General features: G+C 41.4%; 1 protein-coding gene across 1 annotated transcript in view; it reads right to left on the bottom strand.

The window, feature by feature from the left end:
* Positions 1-27,287, bottom strand: part of szt2 (SZT2 subunit of KICSTOR complex) — a 461,751-nt gene that overhangs the window by 154,126 nt on the left and 280,338 nt on the right. The window contains exons 52-54 of the mRNA XM_049588526.1: positions 23,692-23,883; positions 20,790-20,989; positions 19,574-19,740 (exon numbers count right to left, since the gene is read on the bottom strand). Of these exons, the coding sequence (XP_049444483.1) occupies positions 19,574-19,740; positions 20,790-20,989; positions 23,692-23,883 (559 nt within the window). The remainder of the gene's footprint in view (positions 1-19,573; positions 19,741-20,789; positions 20,990-23,691; positions 23,884-27,287) is intronic.

The following is a 27,287-nucleotide window of genomic DNA, read 5'->3' as shown; positions in this document are numbered from 1 at the left end:
AATAAAAAATCCAAAGGGCATGTATATATATATATATATATGTGTTTGCCATTATTAATGTAAATAAGCCAATCACACCAAAATTGCATTTATATGTGCCAAAGAATGTCATCTTATCATAAAAGTAGGTTATTAGATTATTCACCTCACCATCTGATGTCACCAGCCCCTGACAGGTAACTAGTGCAGCCAGAACTTCAAACAGACAAATAGAATGGGGCCCTATTAGTCCAGGGGCTAAAGGGATTGTTTTCACAACTTGGTAGGCCCCTATCACCCACGGGGACCAAACAATTTTGGCATTTTTATCACTCTACAGGTCTCTAGTTTATATTTTGGTATGATAGCCCTGCCTATCTAGTAACTTAATTATAGTTATCATTCTGTAAACAAACTTACACCTGTATAGGCAAAACACTACAAATAGGGCGAAAATCAACTAATAGATATCCCCATGTAACTTGCCTAGTTGATCACTCATATTAAGACAAGTATTTTTGTATTACAAATTTTCTTAAATATTCTATTCAAATATGCACCAATATTGTTAATGAAGACAATCACAAGGAGAGGAAATTGATTACGCAGTTACTGTGCTAACACTCAGTGTTACTGTAGCCTACAGTAGGCCTTCTAGCACTCACAGCTGCCCAGTTGCTATTTGACCCATAACTAGGAGGCAAAGGGAGTGCTACCGCTTGCCTAAAGCGGACTCCCAGGCTAGCAGAGAGAAGGAGGTGCCTTATTTCTCCATTGTAGTACGTCCTAAAATAGGGGGGCCCACCTACTGCCCTCATCCTTGATCAGTACTTCCTAAGAAGTCAGCTGGATGAAGTCCAGCGACAGGTAGAAGGATATCAGTAACACTGCCACTGAGGAGAAGGAGGAGGGGGTGGTAAGAGAGGATGCAGGTGACAGTGAGAGTGCCAGTCAGAGGGAGAACCATGGAGCAAAAGATTAGAGTTAGATGGCCTAGGGCAAATGACAGTAATCAGTAATCTTAAGCAGTCTTAAAGGAAATGCAATGGAAAAGTTAGAAAAGATGGGAGATATAATTTACTCATATGGTGCAGAGAGGTTTGGGGTGCATGAGAGAAAGAGGAGTGAGAGGGTACAATCAGGTAAGTCTACGCGGCAAAGAGAAATAGAGAAGTTAGTTAAGGAAAGGAGACAGTTAAGAAAGCAGTGGAAAAAGGCTACAGAAGAAGAAAGGGAGGGAATTAATGTGTTGCAAGAGGAGTTGAGAAGCAGGCTAGCAGTTCTTAGAAGGGCAGAGCATCTCAGGAAAATGAGGAGGAAGAAGGAACATGTAAGGACAGGTTTTTTCAGGGACCCTTTTAAGTTTGTTAAAGGATTGTTTAGCCAGGAAAAGGGAGGGCATCTTAAAGCAGAAATGCTAGAGGTTGAAGAATATTTGAGAAATACATATTCAGATTTACAGAAGAATAGGACAGTTTTTATAGGTTTTCCACCGGATATCCCTCCATTAGGAGGGATAGAGCATGAGATGGATGTCAGGCCACCCAGGTGGAAGGAAGTTCAGGAGGTGGTCAGGCGTGCAAAGGCTTCTTCGGCCCCAGGGCCTAATGGAGTCCCCTACCAGGTTTACAAAAGTGCACCTGATATCCTTAAATTTTTGTGGAAACAGCTAAGAATAGTTTGGGAGAAACAAATTATCCCAAGAGCATGGGGTAGGGCAGGGGGTGTCCTCATTACTAAGGAGAAGGAGTCTGTGGACCTTAGCCAATTCCGGATGATTTCTCTCTTGAATGTGGAGGGAAAGATTTTCTTTAGTGTAGTAGCGCAGAGATTAGCTAGCTACTTAGATTCCTTTCTAAGTAGCTACCTAATCTCTGCGCTATTGCGCTTATTAGATATTATGCTGCAGAAGGCAGGAATACCAGGTTTTGCAGGGTGTTTAGAGCATACTAGCATGATCTGGCACCAGATTCAGGCAGCGAAGATTAAAAAAAGGGACCTGCAAGTAATATTTTTAGATCTTGCTAATGCGTTTGGTTCAGTACCGCTTAGCCTCATTTGGAGTGTGTTTGACTACTTCAAAGTGCCACATGTAGTTGTTAACTTAGTGAAAGCATATTTTCAGGATATTAGGTTGTGTCTAAGTACGGCAGGTTTCACAACAGGTTGGCAGAGGCTAGAAATAGGCATCATGGCAGGGTGTACAATTTCTCCATTAGCATTTACTATGGCGATGGAAGTAATCATCAGGGCTTCTAAGTGGGTGGTAGGTGGAAAGTCAGCCATATTTAAAAAACTGAAGACTAACAAGACCTGCCAAGACACATTCAGAATTGGGAAGCTCCTGGGAGGTCTCAGATGACCTATTTCACATGTCAGATGTACCTGCCTTCCACAAACACAACAAAAGTTAACACGCTTTGCTACCAGCTATTTTGTGCAAGGCGTGGAGAAATAGACTCCAGTCAGCTTCCACCTTGTGAAGATTGTCTCTACATGCATGCCTTACGAGCAAACTATCAGGCCGCTATCTGGCAGAGGAGTCTGGAGTGCAATCCAAGTGTACCAAATCCAAAGGATCATGGATAGAAGATCCATGATGGGGATCTGGCCATTGAGTGGATGCGAGGTACGCCTGCACCAGAGGCTGTATTGGACCTACTATCATGCTCCTGCTCACGAACATGTAAACTTTCAGAATGGCCATGCCTGCAAAGTGGTCTGCATTGCACAGATATGTGTGAACTACAAACCTGCAGCAACCAGGCAAATGAGCTGGAATGTTTTCTGGAGCTGAATGATAGTGATGTGGACGATGAATGATATGACAGAGTAAATGCTATACTATATAACGGCTCTAGATGGTCTAAATTCTAATTCGTGTTCCTAGCGGTGATATTACACTGCCTGGCCAAAAAAAAAGTCACCACCAAAAAAAAAGGTCATACACTCTAATATTTCGTTGGACCGCCGTTAGCTTTGATTACGGCACGCATTCGCTGTGGCATTGTTTCGATAAGCTTCTGCAATGTCACAAGATTTATTTCCATCCAGTGTTGCATTAATTTTTCACCAAGATCTTGCATTGATGATGGTAGAGTCTGACCGCTGCGCAAAGCCTTCTCCAGCACATCCCAAAGATTCTCAATGGGGTTAACGTCTGGACTCTGTGGTGGCCAATCCATGTGTGAAAATGATGTCTCATGCTCCCTGAACCAGTCTTTCACAATTTGAGCCCGATGAATCCTGGCATTGTCATCTTGGAATATGCCCGTGCCATCAGGGAAGAAAAAATCCACTGATAGAATAACGTGGTCATTCAGTATATTCAGGTAGTCAGCTGACCTCATTCTTTGAGCACATGCTGTTGCTGAACCTAGACCTGACCAACTGCAGCAACCCCAGATCATAACACTGCCCCCACAGGCTTGTACAGTAGGCACTAGGCATGATGGGTGCATCACTTCATCTGCCTCTCTTCTTACCCTGATGCGCCCATCACTCTGGAACAGAGTAAATCTGGACTCATCAGACCACATGACCTTCTTCCATTGCTCCAGAGTCCAATCTTTATGCTCCCTAGCAAATTGAAGCCTTTTTTTCCGGTTAGCCTCACTGATTAGTGGTTTTCTTAAGGCTAGACAGCTGTTCAGTCCCAATCCCTTGAGTTCCCTTCGCATTGTGCGTGTGGAAATGTTCTTACTTTCACTATTAAACATAGCCCTGAGTTCTACTGTTGTTTTTCTTCAATTTGATCTCACCAAACGTCACTGAGGATTTTTTTCCGGCCACATTTCTTGCTCGAAGACGATGGGTCCCCACTATCCTTCCAGTTTTTAATAATGCGTTGGACAGTTCTTAACCCAATTTTAGTAGTTTCTGCAATCTCCTTAGATGTTTTCTCTGCTTGATGCATGCCAATGATTTGACCATTCTCAAACAGACTAACATCTTTTCCATGACCACGGGATGTGTCTTTCGACATGGTTGTTTAGGAAATGAGAAGCAACTCATTGCACCAGTTGGGGTTAAATAACTTGTTGCCAGCTGAAAGATAATTGCCCATGCAGTAATTATCCAATAGGAGGCTCGTACCTATTTGCTTAGTTAAATTCAGGTGGCGACTTTTTTTTTGGCCAGGCAGTGTATCTCTGTGCTCTGCCATATGCCATCTCTCCCTCTGTTTTAAGGACTCACCAGCCACAGCTCCTGTCTCTTCTCCACCTGATTCGAAGTCTGCCATTGCTGTTTCTCCATGCTCGCTGACATTCAATTTCAGTATAGTAGCTCTATACTAGTGTTAGCTAGGATGAAGGTAGGAGGTAGGCCCCCCTATTTTAGGACGGCCTACAATGGAGAAATAAGGCACCTCCGTCCCTCTGCTAGCCTGGGAGTCCGCTTTAGGCAAGCAGTAGTACTCCCTTTGCCTCCTAGTTATGAGTCAAATAGCAACTGGGCAGCTGTGAGTGCTAGAAGGCCTACTGTAGGCTATAGTAACACTGAGTGTTAGCACAGTAACTGCGTAATCAATTTCCCCTCCTTGTGATTGTCTTCATTAACAAAATTGGTGCATATTTAAATAAAATATTTCAGAAAATTTGTAATACAAAAAATACTTGTCTTAATATGAGTGATCAACTAGGCAAGTTACATGGGGATATCTATTAGTTGATTTTCGCCCTATTTGTAGTGTTTTGCCTACATGGGTGTAAATTTGTTTACAGAATGATAACTATAATTAAGCTACTAGATAGGCAGGGTTATCATACCAAAATATAAACTAGAGACCTGTAGAGTGATAAAAATGCCAAAATTGTTTGGTCCCCGTGGGTGATAGGGGCCTACCAAGTTGTGAAAACGATCCCTTTAGCCCCTGGACTAATAGGGCCCCATTCTATTTGTCTGTTTGAAGTTCTGGCTGCACTAGTTACCTGTCAGGGGCTGGTGACATCAGATGGTGAGGTGAATAATCTAATAACCTACTTTTATGGTAAGATGACATTCTTTGGCACATATAAATGCAATTTTGGTGTGATTGGCTTATTTACATTAATAATGGCAAACACATATATACATGCCCTTTGGATTTTTTATTCCTTATTCCATGTCCGCCTATAATTCATGTGTGTTTAGGTGTATGGATTTTTTTAAAAGGAGCAAGGTACTGATGAAATCTTTGCTGCACTGTGTGCAGCAACTGTCTGTGAACATTCGGTCCAAATTTGAAACAGAAACAGAAACAAATCAGGGAAGCACTTCAAACCTATGGCCACCCAACTCGGCCTTTGCAAAAACTTCTAAAAGATCCAGAGGAAACAGAGGGGAAGGGACACAAAAGCCTAACAACATTGTCATTCCTTATGTCGCAGGAATGTCTGAGAAACTCAGGAGGATTTTCAATTAACACCACATCCCGGTGCACTTCAAACCCAGTAACACACTGTTACGTTGTGACCTTAACGACTCTGAAACTAAGAGCTCACATGTGACCCTAACGAATCTGCAGGGGTTCACACCCACACAGGGTTTAAAGCCTGCAACTCTGTACCAGTCATTTAGAACTGATGAAGCTTCTTAGATGAGAGGCAAAATGTCTTCAAGAAATGCAAGCAAGTCCAGTTGCCTACGATATAGCACTTAGGATTACCATGACCTGGATGACTGAGAATCTTCACTGACAATTTGTGAAATATTGCTTCCATGAATCTGTTTAGACAGACAGCAACAGATCAATGAGGTGAAGCCGTGCTGCGTGCGGCAGGCAGAGCGTGTGCACAGCGTTGTGCAGTCTGAACGCCAAAATAATAATTAAAAGAGAAAATATCTATGTAATCATTTCCAATATTCACAAGCTGTTTTTATCTCACAAAAGATTCTGCTTCAGTACATATTTGCTGAGGTTAAAAAAAAAAACAGCACCATAAATTATATACATATATATATATATATATATATATATATAGCACCTTGCAAAAGTATTCACCCCCCTTTGCTTTTTAACTATTTTGTTAGACTCCAACCTGTAATTTAAATGTTTTTCATCTGAAAATTTCATGTGATGGATCTGCACAAAGTTATCTAAGTTGGTGAAGTGAAATGAGAAAAATATATATAAAAGAATAATTTAAAGAAATAAAAAAGTGAAAATTGGCATGTGCATATGTATTCACCCCCTTTGCTATGAAGCCCCTTAAAAAGCGCTGGTGCAATCTATTACCTTCACAAGTCACAGAATTAGTTAAATGAAGTCCACCTGTGTTCAATCTAAGTGTCACATGATGTGTCAGTATAAACACACCTTTTCTGAGAGGCCCCAATGGGCTGCAACTCCACTTAGCAAGAAGCATCACATCATGAAGACCAAGGAGCTCTCCAAACAAGTCAGGGACAAAGTTATAGAGAGATACAAGTCAGGACTGGGTTATAAAAAAATATCTACATCTTTGATGATCCCCCGGAGCACCATCAAATCCATAATCACCAAATGGAAACAACACGGGACCACAACAAACCTGCCAAGACAGGGCCGACCACCAAAACTCACAGACCGGGCAAAGAGGGCATTGATTAGAGAGGCAACAGAGAGACCAAAGGTAACCCTGAAGGAGCTGCAGAGGTCCACAGCAAACACTGGTGTGTCTGTCCATAGAACCACAATAAGCCGTACACTCCATAGAGCTGGGCTTTATGGAAGAGTGGCCAGAAAAAAGCCTTTACTTAGTGTTAAAAACAAGAAAGCACGTTTTGAGTTTGCCAAAAAGCATGTGGCCGACCCCCTAAGTGTATGGCGGAAGGTGATCTGGTCAGATGAGATTAAAATTGAACTTTTGGCCACAAAGGGAAATGCTATGTCTGGCAACCCAACACATCCCATCACCCCAAGAACACCGTCCCCACAGTGAAACATGGTGGTGGCAGCATCATGCTGTGGGGATGTTTTGCAGCAGCAGGGACTGGGAAACTGGTCTGCATAGAGGGAAAGATGGATGGTGCTAAATACAGGGACATTCTGGAGCAAAACCTGTTTCAGTCTGCCTGTGATTTGCGACTGGGACGGAGGTTCATCTTCCAGCAGGACAATGACCCGAAGCATACTGCTAAAGCTACGCTTGAATGGTTTAAGGAGAAGAAGTTAAATGTGTTAGAATGGCCTAGTCAAAGCCCGGACCTCAATCCAATTGAAAATCTCTGGTTTGACTTGAAGACTGCCGTTCACAAGCGGAAACCATCCAATTTGGGGGAGCTGGAGAAGTTTTGCCATGAAGAATGGGCAAAAATCCCAGTTGCAAGATGTGGCAAGCTCATAGAGACTTATGAAAAGAGACTTGCAGCTGTAATTGCTGCAAAAGGTGGCTCTACAAAGTACTGACTTCAGGGGGGTGAATAATTATGCACACTGAAGTTCTTTGTTTTTGGGCCTTTTTGTTGTTTGCTTCACAATAAAAAAATTTTTTCACATCTTCAAAGTTGTTGGCAAGTTCTGTACATGAAATGATGGAAATGCTCAAACAATACATTTTAATTCCAGGTTGTGAGGTTTTAAAACGTGAAAAATTCCTAGGGGGGTGAATACTTTTGCAAGGCGCTGTATATATATATATATTTATATATATGCACTGCAGATAAACTCAACCGCTAAGACTAATGATTCAAATGCAGTTTTGTTCTTGCTATACTATCGCTCGGTTCCCAGCCATATCACTTTAATTTTCATGCATTTCTTTTCAATAACCAAACGCTGAAGCATAATATTTATGACCTATGATATGGTAGCCTGATAATCATTAAATATGCTCTGTGTGGGAACCTCTCTCCCACGATTACAGGAATAAATAAACCACTACGAGCCCAGCCAGGTGACGACAGGGACCTGTCATGGATCGGTCAGGGCTCTACCACAGGCCAAATGGAAATTTGAAGTGGCTGCATCTGTACTGCAACACGCAATAAAAACAGAAAATTAAAGGAGCTATACGTAAGAAATCTAAAGCAAATAGTCGTAAAATCATCCTAATATGTAAGGAATAATGTTCATATAACATACTGATCTCACCACCAACAATAGTACAGCCAGAATATTCGCATTTAAAAAAAAATTTTTACGGTCCGCAAATCAAAAAATGTTTTGAATTTGTGTTTTGGCCTGTTGCGCCACCCACCGCCGTCTACCAGTCACGCAGTCAGTAGAGTCTCAGCATCAGTTACAGTTACGACTGAGCTACAGCAGCACGGCAAGCAGCATTAGCAGTGTCCCAGTAAATAGCATTAGCGGTCTCCTCAGCTGTATCCCGGCAGCAGCATTAGCAGCAGAGAATCTGGATTTGCTCGAACGGTCCGCTGGAAAACCGAAGATCAAGGACGCGGTGACGCGGCCCTGCCACAGCAAGGATATTTGGAGTATATTGGGTCAGTATTAGGGATATATTTGAAATTATATGTCCTGCTTTACACGGATGATACGACTGTACTGGCAGAGACTCCTTCAGAATTACAGGCCGCATTAAATGCAGTTGCCTCTTTTTGTAAAAACTGGTATTTAACTGTCAACACAGACAAAACAAAGGTTGTTATTTTCTCTAGGGGGGAATTATGGATACTCCCAGAATTTAAGTTTGGTTCAGATAAATTAGAAGTTACTTTTGAGTATGACTATCTTGGAACGTTATTTAATTTTAATGGACGATTTGATAAAGCAATAGCTAAGCGAGTTAAACTAGCTAAAAGAGCTTTATTCTCCTTGGAAAACAGAGTTACTAGATTACAGTTACCTGTTGATATACAATGTGAGTTATTTGACCAGCTTATAGTGCCTATTCTTTTATATGGAAGTGAAGTCTGGGGATTTCATAAACTTGACCAAATTGAAATGTTTCACAGATCTTTCTTGAAACATTTACTTAATGTTAATAAACGCACAGCAAATTGTATTATTTATGGAGAGTTTGGTCAAAATAGTTTAGATTTAAAGGTAAACATGAGAATGATTAACTTTTGGGTACATTTAATTAGTCATAATACAGCAAAAATCTCTTTGACTGTGTTTATTGTTTTCAAGACTTTGTATGATGACAATATTTTTCAGTGTAAATGGATTTCCAAAGTTAAAAATATTCTTGATGACTGTGGTTTATCGTACTGTACTTATGGCATGACGCTGGACGGATGATAAATATTTAAAATTAATGATTGAACGTAGGTTATCTGACATGGAACTACAGAGATGGCATGAGAAATTACAAAGTAACCCTTTATGTGATAGTTATAAATTGTTTAAAACTGATTTCACTTTTGAACCTTATCTGATTATGTTAAGACCTGCCGAAAGAGTTTGTTTGTCTAAGTTTCAGTGTGGAAATCATAAGTTACCTATCTCTGAGCGCAGGTATGATCATGAAAATGTCCCCGGAAATGTACTCTTTGTTTGACTGGCAATCGAGGAGACGAATATCATTATGTACTTGTGTGTTCTTTTTTTGATAAAGAGAGAAGAGAGTTGGTTGGACAGTTCTATAGAGCAAATCCAAATATTTATAAGTTTCAAAAGTTAATGTCATCTCGAAAAGTAAAGGTCTTGTCAAATTTGTTGAAACTTTTAAAGAAAATCTTGAATAGTTTCTCTTGATTTGCTTTGACTTGTATGTATGTACACAAATTCTGTTTTATTTATTTTGCTGTGCATTGGCTGCCGCCTGTTCTGATTTGTTAATGTTATTTTTTGTTGTCTGCCCCTTATACCCCGGGGAGGGATCAAAAGGAATAAATGAAATGAAATGAAATGAAATGAAAAGTAAGGCTTATTGTATGATGAAGACATTTAGCCTTCAAAATATCTATTAAGTAATTATTATTATTTTCTCCTCTTTTTCAATAAATCGTCACAGCCTCTTATGGACAAGTTTCTGCTCAAAGCACCAGCCTGCACCCCTGCACAAGCAGCTGTACTGACAGACAGCATTCTAAATATGCTGATCACAGACATGCGCCCGCTGAGCTTGGTGGAGGATGGCAGCTTTAAGGCGATGATTTCCACTTTCCATCCCAATTATGAACTTCCATCAAGAACCTTCTTCACAAAACAGTTGGACAAAAAGTATGAAGACATCAAAGACAAGATGAAGAAAGCCCTGCAAGAGACTGACAGCGTGGCACTCACAACTGATATCTGGACGAGCATTGCAAAAGAGGCTTATATGGGGGTGATGTGCCACTATCTGAAGGTGTCCCACTGCCTGACAACGATGCCCCTGGAAGAGAGACACACAGCTGCAAATATTGCAGAATGGATCGAGGAGGTAATTGCCAAATTCAACATTCCACCGGAGAAAATCAAGACCGTCGTCCATGACATGACATGGTGCTAATGTCGTAGCAGCAGCGAAGATTTTGCACGAAAAGCATGAATGGGCATCGGTGAAATGTGCAGGACACGCCCTCAACTTGGTAGTGCAAAACTCTGAAAAGCCAACAGGCTATCTCCATGTGTGTGGCTGCTGCAAGAAGCCTTGTTGAACACTTTAAGAAGAGTGAACTGGCACGCACAAAGTTGAGGGTCAAGCAGACGCAAATGGGTACCAAGGAGAACATGCTGGTGCAAGATGTCTGCACATGCTGGAACAGCACCTATGCCATGTTGTCCAGGCTGCAAGAACAGAGATGGCCAGTGACTGCTACACTGTCTGACCCAGCAGTGACCCAGAGGAGGAAACACTCCCTGGATCTCAAGACTGAACGGTGGAGCCTGATTGAGGAGCTGAACCAGGTCCTTGAGCCCTTTAACTCAGCCACAGAGTTTATGAGTGGACAACAATATGTCACACTGTCTGCACTTCCACATATTGTGCAGAAAATTAAGAAGAAACTACAGAATCCAGATCTTGAGTCGTCATCTGTGAAGTCATTCCAGGCTCATGCAACAGAACGGGTCACAGAAAGATGGAAAGACTTAACAGAGTTCAAACCTGAATCTCCAAATATCACTCTGCTTGCTGCTGCTCTGGATCCCAGGTTTCGGAAACTGAAGTTCTTGCCTGCTGACCAAGCATTCAGTGTCAAAAGCACAGTACAGACCATGGCACTTGCTGCCAAACAGCAAATGAGGCCCACTGCGAGACTCCCCACCAGCAGCACATGATGGCAAGATGACAATGTTCCTTGACTCGGACTCCACCACCAGTGATGAAGAACAAGATGAGGAGCAGCTGTCAAATGAAGCTGTACAGAATGAGGTAAGTGATTTTCATATACAAATAGTGTTTTATTTTGGTTTTCTCCAACAATTTCCACAATAAGGCAGGACACATAATTTAAAGTGTGAGGACCCTATTGTAATCGCACTGTTTATTATTATTATTATTATTATTATTATTATCATTAGGGCCCGAGCAGGTCTCGACCTGCGAGGTCCCTATTGTTTTTCGAATGATTATTATTATTATTAGGGCCCGAGCACCTAGCGGTGCGAAGACCCTATTGAAATGCAAGGATTTTTTATTATTATTATTAGGGCCCGAGCGACGACGAAGTCGTCCGCGGAGGACCCGATTGAAATCATGCTGTTTATTATTAGGGCCCGAGCGACGATGAAGTCGTCCGTAGGACCCTATTGTAATTGTGCTGTTTATTATTATTATTATTATTATTGTTATTATTAATATTATTATTATTATTATTATTAGGGCCCGAGCAACGACGAAGTTGTCCACGGAGGACCCTATTGAAATCACGCTGTTTATTATTATTATTATTCTTGCGACATTTCGTGTCCCAATTTCGCCCCTTTCCCAAATTTGAAAATGCTTCAAACTTTCCACATTCGTCCGGCCTCATCCGAAATTCGATATTTTTGGGCGGTTGCACATGATCGGCGCGAAATGCTGAAATAGCGCCCCCTGCAAATTTTCAAAGTACCCTCCCCAATGGGGTTAGTTTGTCGTAGGCAAACGAAATGGTCTAACAAATCGTCTAATGGTGTCAATGTGGCAGCGTGGCGACTATCGATCCCTCGCCACTAAATACGTTTGGCTTTTTGATGGCTTCATCGACCTCATCTCCTCATGAAAATTGATACACAGGTCCAGAATGGCGAGCTCTTACATCTGATAGGGGCATCGCCCATGGGGGGGGACAAAATGCCTCTATAGCGCCCCCTTGAAATTTTCAAAAAACCCTCCACAAAGGGTTTTTTTTTTTGGAGTAGGAAGATGAAAATTGGTACACATGTGTATGTTGTCCAGACGCACATAAAAGTCTCTTGCACCAATGGTCTACTCCAAACAGGAAGTCGGTCATTTTGATTTTGACTTGTCATTTTGGCGTGATTTCCACATGTTGTATTTTAACGAACTTGTCCTAGGGATTTCATCCAATCGACTTCAAATTTTTTACAGATCATCCAGAGACCATGCTGATCAAAAGCTATTAAAAGCTTTTCTCTATGTCAAGGGGCGTGGTCACTATGGCGCCTCCCTCGCCACCAAATACGTTTGGCATTTTGATGGCTTCACCGACCTCATATCCTCATGAAAATTGATACATAGGTCAAGAATGGCGAGCTCTTGCATCTAATATGGGTGTCGCCCATGGGGGGGAACAAAATGCCTCTATAGCGCCCCCTTGAAATTTTCAAAAAACCCTCCACATGTTGACTTGTCATTTTGGCGTGATTTCCACATTTTGTACTTTAACGAACTAGTCCTAGGGATTTCATCCAATTGACTTCAAATTTTTTACAGATCATCCAGAGACCATGCTGATCAAAAATTGTGCTCTGCATGTCTGTAGGTCAAAGGGCGTGGCTGCTATGGCGCTGCCATTTTTGATCCATCGCCATGCTTATTCAAGCAGCTCTCTCTCCCACATAATTCATCCAAACTCCTTCAAAATTTCTGTAAACGATAAGAGCCCCGCCCTCAACGCCTATATATGCTCGGAGGCAATCTTGCTCATGCCGCCCCCTTGTGGAAACAGCAAATGCCATCTTTTACACTGACAAACACCAACCTCAAGCTCCTGACCTGATCAACTACATTTTGTAGTCACATGACAATCAACTTGATGAATCTCCACAGTGACACACGTGTCCTGTCATGCTGCAGGCTGCCGTGGTGGCGACTTTTCATCGTTCCCCACAGAACATCAACTTGGTATAAATCCTTCATGCATTGTCTGATTTGCTCGAAATTTCACGTGTGATGAGGTCCATCCCTCAACGCACCCGGCCACATCTGGTTACGCTCGTAGCGCCACCTGGTGGATGAACGAAACATTGCCTGTTTTTTGGTCCTGCCAGGTTTTTTGTCCCTTCTCGCTTCGTGCGACAGCTCCCACGTGCCTTAGGCCCTGACGGTTGCATGGGGGAGCGAGGGCCCGATCACAGCTGCTTGCAGCTTTAATTAGGGCCCGAGCACCGACCGAAGGCCCTATTGAAACTGCTCCGTTTATTATTATTAGGGCCCGAGCACCCTATTGAAGTGCAAGGATTTTTTATTATTATTATTATTATTATTATTATTCCTCCAAATGAATTGCCTTTTTGGGAGACTTAACATACCCGAAAACTCATGAAACTTTGCACACATCTCAGAACTAGTGAAAAATCGGCCATTTTGAATTTACTGTGCAATTTTGATGCATTTTTGGCCATTTCCAGGGGTCCTAAATGAACGAACTAGTCCTAGAGATTTCATCTGATCAACTTCAAACCTTGGTCTGTCCCACCCCAAGACACTGAAGATGAAAAGTTATCAAAAGTTTGAGTTGTCGTCAATGCATGTGACCGTGGGATGGCGTCAAAGTTAGGGGTCTCGCCACTAAACAGTAAGTAGTTTATAACTCCAGCATAAATGGTCCAATCTTGCCCAAACTTCACAGGATTGATGACAGTCCCGCCCTAAAAAAGTCATAAGACGTTGATGACACTTTATTGTGGAAACTGTGAGTTTTCATCGAAGGGCGTGGCGGCGAACTTTGATGTTTCGCCGTGATGATAAACGTTGCTGTAACTTGACTCCACGTGGGAATATCTTGCCAAAACTTCACACATATGATGACAGTCCAGCCCTGAACACATCTACAGAGGAATTTTGAATCACGGCCATAGTGCCACCTACTGGCAACAGAAAGCTACTTTATACATTCTTTGATGTCCCGCTTCTAGCAGGTTAATCAGACCCACCTCAAACTTGCTGGTCTAAGTCCTTAGACCTTGATGATACTTAAAAATGAAGCTTTTGAGTTTTCATCAAACGCTGTCACCGTGGCGCCACCTTGTTCGCCATCAAACACGGTGTTGTTTTGAAAGGACAAGGGATGCTTGAAAACTCACCAAACGTGGCATACACATAACAGGTTGCAAGTCCTGTTGTCTGATGTTATTTTTGTGCTTTGATGCACCAAGATGGCTCAACAGCGCCCCCTAGAATATTTCAATTAAGCAGCCCCTAAAGCTGGTTTGACCTGCATGTATGAAACTTAGTAGGCACCTGTAACACTCTATCACGTACAAAAAGCCTCTTGGAGCCATGCTCCAAACCCAACAGGAAGTCCGCCATTTTGAATTTACTTGTGCCACTTTTGTGCATTTTTGCCGATTTCCAGGACTTGTAAATTAACGAACTTGTCCTACAGATTTAATCAGATAGGCTCCAAACTTGGTGTATGTAAGCGTGACTACGTTGTGACCAAAAGTTATCACAGGATTTGCCCAATGTTGAATGGTGCGCCCACTGCCAAGCGTTGAATCTTGAGGTCTCGCCATGAAAAACGAAATTGCTGTAGCGTTGGCATAAATGGTCCTGTCTCCACCAAACTTCACATGATTCATATTAGTCCTGCCCTGAATTCAATTCAATTCAATTTTATTTATAAAGCCCAATATCACAAATCACAATTTGCCTCACAGGGCTTTACAGCATACGACATCCCTCTGTCCTTATGACCCTCGCAGCGGATAAGGAAAAACTCCCCCCTTTAACGGGGAAAAAAACGGTAGAAACCTCAGGAAGAGCAACTGAGGAGGGATCCCTCTTCCAGGACGGACAGACGTGCAATAGATGTCGTACAGAACAGATCAGCATAACAAATTAACAGTAATCCACATGACACAATGAGAGAGAGAGAGAGAGAGAGAGAGAGAGAGAGAGAGAGAGAGATGTAGGTAATGACAGTAGCTTACAACAACATTATTGAAAGTAATAATATAATAGTTATAGTTCTGGCTACTGCGGTACAATATGTTGAAAGTATGTATTAATATCTGGCAGTATACAAGTGTGACAATAGTCATATGTGTATAATAACAGTAGAAGTATGACTAATGACTAATGATGGCAGCAGCAGCAGGAGGCATCTGGCAGGACCACGACAGCAGCACAACCACACACGTCACGCTGTCCAGGCACCGCTGCGATATGAGTTAATCTGAGAGACAGTGGAGCACAAAGGCTCCGGAGAAGAAGCCGAGTTAGTGACATCCAGAATGGCCGAGTTAGCAAGATGCAGTAATAGAATACGAGAGAGAGAGAGAGAGAGAGAGAGAGAGAAGGAGAGAAGGTGCCCGGTGTATTATAGGGGGGTCCTCCGGCAGACTAGGCCTAAGTCAGCCTAACTAGGGGCTGGTACAGGGCAAGCCTGAGCCAGCCCTAACTATAAGCTTTATCAAAGAGGAGAGTCTTAAGTCTAGTCTTAAATGTGAAGACGGTGTCTGCCTCCCGGACCGTAACAGGAAGATGATTCCACAGGAGAGGAGCCTGATAGCTAAAGGCTCTGGCTCCTGATCTACTTTTGGAGACTTTAGGGACCACGAGTAACCCTGCGTTCTCAGAGCGCAGAGTTCTGGTGGGATAATAAGGCACTATGAGCTCTCTAAGATATGACGGAGCTTGACCATTTAGAGCTTTATAAGTTAACAGTAGGATTTTAAATTCAATTCTGGATTTTACAGGGAGCCAGTGCAGAGAAGCTAAAACAGGAGAAATATGATCTCGTTTCTTAGTTCCTGTTAGTACACGTGCTGCTGCATTCTGAATTAGCTGGAGAGTTTTTAAGGACTTATTAGAGCTACCTGATAATAGAGAGTTACAGTAATCCAGCCTTGAGGTAACAAAAGCGTGGACCAATTTTTCTGCATCTTTTCAGGTCAGGATAGGCCTAATTTTCACAATATTACGCAGATGAAAAAAATGCAGTCCGTGAGGTTTGTTTTAAATGAGAATTAAAAGACAAATCTTGATCAAATATTACTCCGAGGTTTCTTACGGTAGTGCTAGAGGCCAGAGCAATGCCATCTAGAGAAACTATGTCATCAGATAAAGAGTCTCTGAGTTGTTTGGGGCCAAGAACAATAACTTCAGTTTTGTCTGAATTTAACATCAGGAAATTGGTGCTCATCCAAGTTTTTATGTCTTTAAGGCAGCTATGGAGTTTAGTTAATTGATTACTTTCTTCTGGCTTCATCGATAAATACAACTGTATATCATCCGCATAACAATGGAAATTTATAGAGTGATTTCTATTGATGTTACCTAAAGGAAGCATATATAGAGTAAATAGGATTGGTCCGAGCACAGAACTCATGGAACTCCAAAACAAACTTTGGTACGTAAGGACGATTCATTATGAACGTGAACAAACTGAAAACGATCAGATAAATAAGATTTAAACCAGCTCAGTGCAGAACCTTTTAGGCCAATTAAGTGATCCAGTCTCTGCAGTAGAATTTGATGGTCAATTGTGTCAAACGCCGCACTAAGATCTAATAAAACAAGTACAGAGACAAGTCCTTTGTCTGAAGCAATCAGAAGGTCATTTGTAATTTTAACTAGTGCTGTCTCAGTGCTATGATGCACTCTAAATCCTGACTGAAATTCCTCAAATAGATTATTATCATGGAGAAAATCACACAGCTGGTCTGCGACTACTTTCTCAAGGATCTTTGACATAAAGGGAAGATTAGATATTGGTCTATAGTTGGCTAACACCTCTGGATCCAGGGTGAGCTTTTTTAGTAGAGGTTTAATTACAGCTACCTTAAAAGACTGTGGTACATAGCCTGTTAATAAGGATATATTGATCATATCTAATATATGAGTGTTAACTAAAGGAAAGACCTCCTTAAGTAGCCTAGTTGGGATGGGGTCTAAGAGACACGTTGATGATTTAGATGAAGAAATCAATGCGGTCAATTCTTGAAGAGAAATTGGGGAGAAGCAATCTAAATATATATTAGGTTTTACAGCTGTGTTTGAGGTTAGATAGGTACTATCTGAGGACAGGAGGTCATGAATTTTGCCTCTAATAGTTAGAATTTTGTCATTAAAAAAGCTCATAAAATTATTACTGCTAAGGGCTAAAGGAATACAAGGCTCAATAGAGCTCTGACTCTCAGTCAGCCTGGCTACAGTGCTGAAAAGAAACCTGGGGTTGTTCTTATGTCTGAACACATTTTCATTACCATATTTCCTGATACTCATAGTGCCACCTAGTGGCAACAGGAAGTAGGTCTCATCAACCACTTATCTTTCGATTTATCTGAAAGTTACATGCTGTGGTGTATATTTGATGTATAAAAACATGATGTATAATTAGTGCGCTCTCCAACTCCCTCTAGTGGAAAGAGGAAGTGATACAAAATGTGAAATATTGCATTCTAGCACTGTATCATGCGATGTCTAACTTTGACAGAAATGAACTGACGCGCCAGAAGGTGTCCTGCCAGCCCCCCCGAGTTGTGTGAAGGTGTGAGGGCCCGTTCATCGCTGCTTGCAACTTTAAATGTTATTTATTTTTATTTGTGTTTTCTTCTCAGGAAATGTTAAGTTGGAAGTAATTCTATTTATTTTTATTGGAAATTTTGACTGAAACGGTTTACTACTTTGCATAATATGCATGTAATAAATAAATGTCAATTTTTCTTAAAAGGGAAACAAATTGGTTGTTATTATTCAGTGATCTGTCTTATTTTCTATTGTGTATTTATAATGGGCTTTAATTAAGCAAAAGTATGTTTTATCCGATTACTCGATTAATTGATGGAATATTTGATAGAATACTTGATTACCAAAATATTCGATAGCTGCAGCCCTAATCTGAATATTTTAGTACACTTTCCCAACTCAGGAGTTCATATTTCTTCAAGATGGCACAATGATGGTATGTGTTGGGCTTTTTATCTAGAATTTTCAGAGATTGTTTGTATACTATTTCAACAGGCTTTAGTGTGGACTTACATGCCAGTGCCCAGGTTGTTACACAGTAGGTAATATGTGGCATTATCATCGCATTAAGGTACAGTTTGGCTGAATCAACAGTTAAGCTATTTCTAATGTATTTGAAGTTAGAGAGATTAAATTTTATTCGATTCACAGTTCTTTTTACTTGTTTGAAGTGCAGCTGTGAGTCTATCATGATTCCCAGATATTTAAACTGTAACCTTGTTTTTGGACTCAAGTAAAAAATATCAGAGCTCTAGAAAAACCCCTGCTTGTCTGGTGCTGTTCATTCCTCCCACATGCTTTACAACTCAATACTGCTGGTTCTCATCCTGATTGATGGTGTACCACCATCAAAACCTTACAATATGCCAGAGTGTAGTTGTAAGAGTTGTAGGTAAATTAGCCTGTATAGTAAGATATCCACAGATTGAATTTATTTTTATTCTTAAATATGTATTTGTATTTTGTTGTCTGTGAAGTATTTTTTGTGTTTGTCTGTTTATTTCACTCCTAATGTTGGTATTATAATCTCCTGTGAAATGTTTCTTGTACATTATCTTGTAAAGGCAGTATGGGTCGGTGGTTGGGTGGGGATACAAATGGAAATGTTTTTTCTTTGTCAATTGCTGGTATGCCCTTTATCTTCAATAAAAATACATTATAAAAAAAGGAAGAGAGATACTATGTTCACAAGGATGAGACGTACATACGGACAGACGGAAGAACAACACGAAAACATAATGCCTGGGGTCACAGCTACTGCTGGTGCAGAGGCATAAAGACCCTGCAATTTTAATCCGTGAAAACTAATGACAACATTCATAGCACAATATTATGCAAAGCACTATTAGACTGCAATGGGTTAGCAGGGTCCTTATAATCCTATAGAGCACTATCCTGACATTAATTTGTGGAAGTCATAAATCTCAACACCTAACCAAGAAGTCAGTGTGTTACTGACATAAAAACCTGCACCATATCCACCTGCTCAATCTATGTCCAGTACTCATTCTCTTTCTGTTCCGCTTTGGTCTCCACCAACTCTGTAGTGAAATATCAGGCTCTTCAGCTGCTGAATGTTTCAGTATGCTCACAAGCTAATCTCTAAATTTGTCAGTCTGCCATTTGTTTGCTGGGTAAGTAGTGTAGAGTGGCCTGTACACTGCCAAGCCCACTCACAGACAAGGCTCTCCCTTTCGGAAATATTAAACATTTGCATTACATCTGGAATGAACATGACTTTTAATTGCAAAATACGATGGCCTCTTTGTGGTTAAATCTCTGCAGCTTTGGTAATAATTCAAACTGACTTAAGATGCATTATAATAATTCAATGCAGTGGTAATGATTCAATCAATGCAGTGACGTTTCCAGTTATACCTCACCTCTGGACCTGCTCCAGCTCCACAGCCATAGCTTTCTCCTGGCTCCACTGCTGCTTTACGTTCTCTGTCTTGTGTCTTCGACGTGCTGCTCGGCCCTCCTCTCCTTTTTCTTGAACTATGTCATCGGTTGTCTTTGGACTCCCAAGCTCTGATGAATCTGGCTTACTCTGCAAGAATGGATAGAACACATTTAAAGCACAAGTACAAATACAAATATAAGCTCAGTGTGTAGTAGGAACAACCGGCAAGGCACTATCTGAGGACCTTAGGTGGTGTACTGGCTCATATGAAGAAATATCTAAAACGTAACCCGGATACAGATCCAGACTTGCCTCAAAAGTGCTTAACACAAACTTAATCTAAAAGTCACAAGTAGCCGGTGAATGCAGAGCCATGCACACAGCGCTGGTGTACTGGCAATTAGAAAGCAGTCTATGGGGCTGTATACATCCCGTGTTTTTTGCCCCCTCAAATTCACTGTTTTTAATGTAGACATGCAGCAGGCGCACTCAAAAGTGACGCTGCTGCGGCGCGCATGTGTTTCCCTGCACTGCTTTTTTCAGGGCACGATGGCTGCACCCTGTCTCAGGGTGCAGCCATCGTTCGACTTTTGGAATGCAGCAGCAGGCACCACATGTCATGTGACACGGAACAACCAAGCACAGCCAACAAATATCTTTCCCTTCTTCAGTAAATATCAGTCTGTGGTAAATATGGAGAAGATTTTAGTGCAGGGATGCTAGAGCTTTACATCTGTCCCCCAGACAATATTTTTGGCCTGATACACTTTTACAAAACAACACCTGGTAAATGATCAGCTCTGCACTCAGGATTTCTGGTAAATGATACAGTGCTGATTATGGTCACTTAGCAACCTCAGGTGTAACCTACCTTCGTGCCCTCAAAAGTTGGCAGAGAGTAGGCACAAGAGTAGCATCCAGTGAACAACCTTGCATTTTTCACATAGTTAAAGACACGACGACTATGGCCCCTATCATCTATTTTTAACAGGTTTTCTGGTGCTTAAAAAACCCCACATACATACACTCATTTTGGTAGAAAAGGGGTCCAACTATAAACACTGATTTAAGTTATACAACCCATTGCCAATAATATGTCCAAGCGTACTGTAATAAATTCTAATGTAGCCTGTAATTAGGGCCACACAGAGAGCAGAGCTCCACAGTGAATGCCTTTGACCTCCGGAGAAACTGACCAGTATGTCCCAGAAGCTCCGGCGGGTGCTCTTGCTGGTGGGTGTGGTGGCCTCGGGTGTGCTGCTCCCTGTCATGGGGCTTCCCCCTGCAGCTTGGGTTAGGGTGATGGGAGATGGGCTGGTTTTAAAGACCCGTGAGCCACTGCGTTGCCTGGGGCTGTCCTTTAATTCTTTCACCTCAGGCAAAGGAATCAACAGCCCTAAAGACACATTTTACACAGAGATGAACACAAACAAGTGAGAGACATTTATATTAGTCAATTTATACCTATTATGTTTGTACTATATTATATGTATATATGTGTGTGTGTGTATATATATATATATATATATATATATATATATATATGTGTGTGTGTGTGTGTGTGTGTATTATACATGTAAATATATGCTTATAGGCTTATAGATGACTGTGTATAAAAGTCCTGCAACAGTGCTTTAAAACAGCCAAGACGAACCGAGTGAATGAGTGCAACCTTACTTCTCTCTGCAGAAGATTCCACATATAAGAAGCTCGATACATAATGGTTTTTTTTACACCAAACTCCATACATACCCTCGAAACAGACAATAAAAACATGTTCTGTGAATGGGGAGCAGAGCCGTTTTTTCCAATTTTTTGCTGTATGTACACACATAAATATGCTGGAAGTAGGCCAAGAATAGGGGCTTACAGTTAGTAATGAATCTAAGTGCACCATGATATACAGAGTCCAAAGCATGCAAACACTGGGAGGGTGGATTCACATGATACATCCTCTTAAGCCCCGTTATCACCAAACATTTTCAGTATGGTACCTTTGGAACCGAAAATACCCTTCAGGCATGGTACCTAGACCCTGGCGTTTCCACTGCAAACCATACCTTTAAATGTGGGCGGGGTTGTTGTCACTCAATGCTCCGTCAGGCACTCACTTTATTTCCTCATTATCGGTGACACAGAGGAAAGTCTGCACACCGTCCTTTTCAGTAAAGTTAAGTAAAAGAATGAGCAGTCTTGAAGAAGAAAATGAAAATGCAAATAGGTTGATTGATTATTAATTTTATCTATGAGTCAATTAATGCAGCCACATTCTTAAAATGAAAAAGCATTTCTGCAAATGCATTTTAATGTTCAAATTTTACATTTCAAATTGAATTTTGGTATCTATTTGCTGGGGCATATTTTGAAAATTAAATCTCAAATGTCTTTTTCTTTTTCATTTTAATTAAGTAAAAGAATGAGCAGTCTTGAAGAAGAAAATGCAAATGCAAATCAGATGATTGATGATTAATTTTATTTATGAGTCACATAATACAGCCACATTCTTAAAATGAAAAAGCATTTCTGCAAATGCATTTTAATTTCAATATTGGTCACGATTCGCTTCCATAGCGATTTGCGATTTAATGTAAATAAATGTTAAGGTGTGCGCCTGTGAACGTGACTGCCTCTCCTGTAGTGTGTGGAGTTGGTTGACATTACGCCCACAAGCTATCCTGGTGTGTGCAGCACGTATAGTCAGGTGACCAGCCGCGTGTAGCAGTGACCAACATAGACACTGAAGAAGAGTGTGAGCACGACCATGGGCAGGCTGAGTTGGTGGCAGAAAAAAACGCAACGTCTAATATATGGCGATACTTTGGATTCAGGTACGGTGACGTTGAACAGAAAGATGTGCTGTGTAAAAGTTTAAAAGTTAAAGTCGCCACATTCCACGGCAACACAACCAATCTATATCAGCACTTGAGACAGCACAGGGAAAGGTACGAAGGATGCATGCGAGGGAAAGCCGAGCCGTGTAACTTTAAAGACAAAGAGACAACATCCAAGCACAGTTACACAAACATTTGTAAGTGTCACAGGGAAATCACGGACTCCATGACAAACTATATAATAACAAATGAAAAACTGAGCAATTTTGCTTGGTTTCGGCCCACTTGACATGCTGCTGTGTTGTGCTATGGCGTGCTGGAATTTGTCATTTACGTGACAACGCCTGAACGCAACACAGGCTTGCTCCGCTTTAGGTACAGCGCCGTGCTGCGCTGCTGTGTAAGCACCGTGTTTGACTGTGCTCAGTCTGTTGATGGTCATTTACACACTGTCCATAACAATAACTATGTCAGGTCAGGTCAGTGCCCCCCTAATATAATGTAGGGGAAACACTGAATCAAGCGAGAAGACTCATGATGCCATTTATTTATTATATTGTAATCGCAAACGCGATATTGTCCACTCAAATCGCAATCGCACATTTTTACCAAATCGTGCAGCACTAGATGTAACAGTTAAAAGACCAGGAAAGAAAAGCAGGCGGTGCCAGCCATTTGGCAGCTTCTATGCAGGGTGTTGGCAGTGAAAAACTTGGTGTTGTGGTGTACTGAGGTCAGCAGTGGGAGTCTGGGAGGAGGTTGTGTTGTGTTGTAGTCTGTTGTTCCATCTAGTAAGTTTTGTCATCATTTAATTAACTATGTTTTCCTTTTTCTTTTCAATAAGAAGTAGCACTATGTTTTCAGTTAACATCTTTATCTTTGTTTTAAATCTATATTTATTCAAAGTGATAATAAAAATGCTCATTTTTGGTTGATACACTTCCATTTGCCTTGTGTCTTTCTTTCCCTGGGTTTTATTTATATGTGTAACTCCCTTTATCTCCCTGAACCATTTGAAGATGGAACAGGTCCCTAGTCAGGAGGGAATCCCTGATAAAGATATATTCAAATTTCCAAGAAGACTTTTATTTCCTCTTATTAAAAATATACTTCTCATTAAATAATAAAAATGACTTTCAAACTATTACTTACAGAGTTTTGCTTAATGCTGTATAGTGTCCATCCCCTGCAATTTGACTGCAAACAGGTCAAGTATGTAGTACGTACAGCATGGAGGAAACCAATAAGCATTTGGAGATGACCTTACCTTTAGCCTCTTCTCTCTGAGCTTTGGTTGCTGGGCAAAACACCCCCAGACAAAGAGGATTTGGTAAGACTCTCAGCTCCATGACAACATCACAGAGTGCATGGCGTAGTGCCCCCTGCAGTTTATCGCTCAGCTGTAAGGGGCTGATGTTGCCTTGTTCCCAGATGTCAAAGCGTACATACAGCTGTGGCTCTGTTGGAACACAAGCAGATGCAGTGATTGGTGGGTTTATCACTCTGACTCCCAAACATTCAAATGAAAACAACTATATAACAGTGACATTAAACAAAACATAAAGAAGGAAAATCCTGCTGACTCAGCACATACTAATATCATATTAGGGGATCTATGACATCTGGAAAATGTTTAGAGCTGTTTGTAAATGGATAAAGACAGATGAGTAAATATAGTAGGGTGAGGGATTGGGGTTAGTACTCTGGGAGACAAGAACCTACATTCAATTGGACTAAAGAAGCAGCAGGGTTTATGGGAAACCTTGTCTGAACCTCCAAGAATAAATTTACAAATTTGTTGGAAAAGTCAACAAAATATGGGACACATGGCCATTAAAATGAAAGCTTCAATATGGAGCAGAGAACAAAAATTAATTTGCCAGTGTATTAACAGTAAATATTATTTTTGACATTTCTTCTCACTACACCACTTACTGATTTTAATGCTAAATGAATACAACACACAGCTGTCACACATGTACAAGGAGGTGGAGCAGACAGTGACAACATTCTGAGTTTTACAAGCAGCATCTATATTCCTAAAATCTGTAGAAAATCTGCGTTGTTCTGAGGGCGCAGATTCTGTATGGGCCTGCTCATGACCCTCTGGCAGTGTGTGGCATTATCTGTATCTGCAGAGAACCTGCCCTCTGCCTGGATTTTCTTTATTTCTTCTTATTTTTGTTTGTTCAGGATGTTTCTGAGTGTCAGCCTTTGGGTAGTGGTGTGTAGACCCCAGCCAATAGCAGCACGAGGTCAAGACTCAAAAAATGTAGCACCACCTCTCCCTATTCTCTGCTCTGTGGATGCAAGCTTTAGGTCTGTGTGTCTGTTCAATCGAGAGCAAGGTTAAGCCAACACACACACACACACACACACACACACACACACACACACACACACACACACAGCAGCGCAGCAACGTCCTGCAGGGTTGTGCTGATTCACGTTATCACCACTCCCTCTCTGCATTCTCTCTAGCTTGCTTGACCAGGACTGCTCTCTCAGTGTCATTGAGCTGAGGAGGAGGGCCCAAGTTTGAATATTTTGCTTACAAACAGGAAGTGACAAATCCTGCATAGTGTGGCTTTAATAGTGGGTCAGCAGTACTGACTTGAGGCTGTTAATCATCTCCACTATGGTGTCATTTCTTTCAGATGGATCATGATTATTCTGACTACGATATACTGATGTTTAAAAACAGAAGCATCTCACTCTGACAGGCTTTGCCTGACCACCCACAAGATAGCGTTGTATGCAGATTCACATTTTACTTTTTCTTTCAAACCCTGAGGTCTCAGTCTCTGCCACTCTGTCAATTATAAAGTCAATTGGTTCAATATCTGGCTGCAAAGTAGATTATACAAAATCTGAGGCTACGCCCCTGTGGAATTATGGCAGCACGAGTTCAGCTACGAATTTTCTATTCAGATGGGCCACCTCAGGCTTTGTCTATCTTTGTATCAAAGTGTCACCTAATGTTGAGGACCTGTGGAGACTTAATTTTGTGTCTACAATTAGAGCAGTTAAGAATGACCTTGAGAGATGGCATGACCCTCCCCTCTCCTGGATGGGCAGAATTAGTCTCATAAAGATGAACATACTCCCCAGATTACTTTATCCTTTGCAGATGTTACCATTATGGATATCAAAGAAGGTAATTTCAGATCTACAAAGGGCCTTTTCACAATTTATTTGGCACAATAAAAAGCCCAGAATTAGAATTAAGACTTTACAACTGCCTTCGGAACGAGGAGGTTTAGCCCTACCTAATTTGAGATTTTATAACTGGGCCTGCCACATCCGAATAATTTGGGACTGGCTACAGTCTCATTTAAAATCTGAAACAGGTATTGATGAGTGGTTTCCCTCTCCCTACTCCTTGCTGAGTAAACTAACTAATTATGGGAAAAAGAGATCTTTAGGCATCCATCATAACCCTATTATTTACAACACTATCAGAATCTGGCAAGACATAACAAAATATGTTGAGAAAAACACTTCATCCTTTGCATTAACACCTCTGACTAAGGATGAAGAGTTCGCCCCAGGTGTTAGAAATTGTATTTCTGATAGATGGCACGTGAAAGGCATCAGACTTATTCGGGATGTATACCAGGATAATACACTGATGTCCTTCCAGCAGCTTCAACAAAAATATGACATTGCATCCGAACACTTTTTTGGGTACCTTCAAGTCCGTAATTTTATTCTGTCAAAGGTGAAAAATCTCCCCAGAGACACTCTACTTTCTAGTGATATAGATTTATTTCTATTGAACCGAAAGGACACAAGACATTTTCTTTCTCATTCTTATTCGCTGTTCTACTCTATAGATCCATCAGATATCAGTAAGGTTATACAGAAGTGGGAACATGATCTTGGTGGGCAATATATCGAAGATATTGGTGACAAACTTCTGTTTTTGGCTAGGATATGTATTTTAAAGCAGTGGATAAGTGACAAACCTCCCACTGTTACACAGTGGTACAAAGAAACATATTAAAGCTACAGTGTGTAACTTCTACAGCTCCGTAAACGTCCGTTTCACCCAAGCCACTACTAGAGGAGATGACACAATGCTGATTGAGCCGATCGGCTCCTCTCACATCTCGCAGTATTTTTCAATATATATCATTTTTAGTATGCGTGTAGACCGGCGACATTCCCATGCTGGCGCACAGGAAATGCTTCCTCACAACAAGAAGGGAGGGGGAGGATGAGCGGAGAGTGTCACAGCAAGAGGTAGAGCGGTAGAAAGTGAAAGCAACATGGCGGAGAAGCGGCCGGGACACAGTTCAGAAGTGGATCCTACCACAAAGAAAAAGCCTGGACGTTCGGCTGAAGGTCTATTAGCAAAGAAGGAAAGTGACCAACGGAGAAGGCAAACAAGGATTTGTATTGGCGTTGCTTTTCCTTGGTGGAGAGCCCTGAAGGAAGAAATTGGGCTGAGGGCAGACACGGATGTTGCCTTGCTGCTGTTGGATAATTAAGTGACTTGGTTTATAATTATATTATGAGTAGTATGAGTTGCTGTTACATGTACTGGACCTAGTACTTTATTATTTTCTTGGAAATGGTGCTATGAACGTAATGTCATGTTAGTAGCCTGGTGTTCACCACATTGTGTAGCATTGTGTACACGGTGTGTAGCGAGTGTTGCTCTGTTTACACGGTGTGTGGCGACTGGCCAGTGTTACTCTGTGTACATGGTGTGTGGCGAGTGTTGCTCTGTGTACATGGAAGTGCCGCCGGTTTATTAGTTGTAATAACGCATTATCCGCTGCGAGGCGACAGACGTTATGCACTATAGCTTTAAGTTTTACCCTTAGAAAGACTTATTGAACGAATGAAAGGGGACGA

This window comes from Epinephelus fuscoguttatus, linkage group LG10 (assembly GCF_011397635.1).
Source record: "Epinephelus fuscoguttatus linkage group LG10, E.fuscoguttatus.final_Chr_v1".
Taxonomy (NCBI): Eukaryota; Metazoa; Chordata; class Actinopteri; order Perciformes; family Serranidae; genus Epinephelus; species Epinephelus fuscoguttatus.
This window is presented reverse-complemented; position numbering and strand designations above follow the sequence as displayed.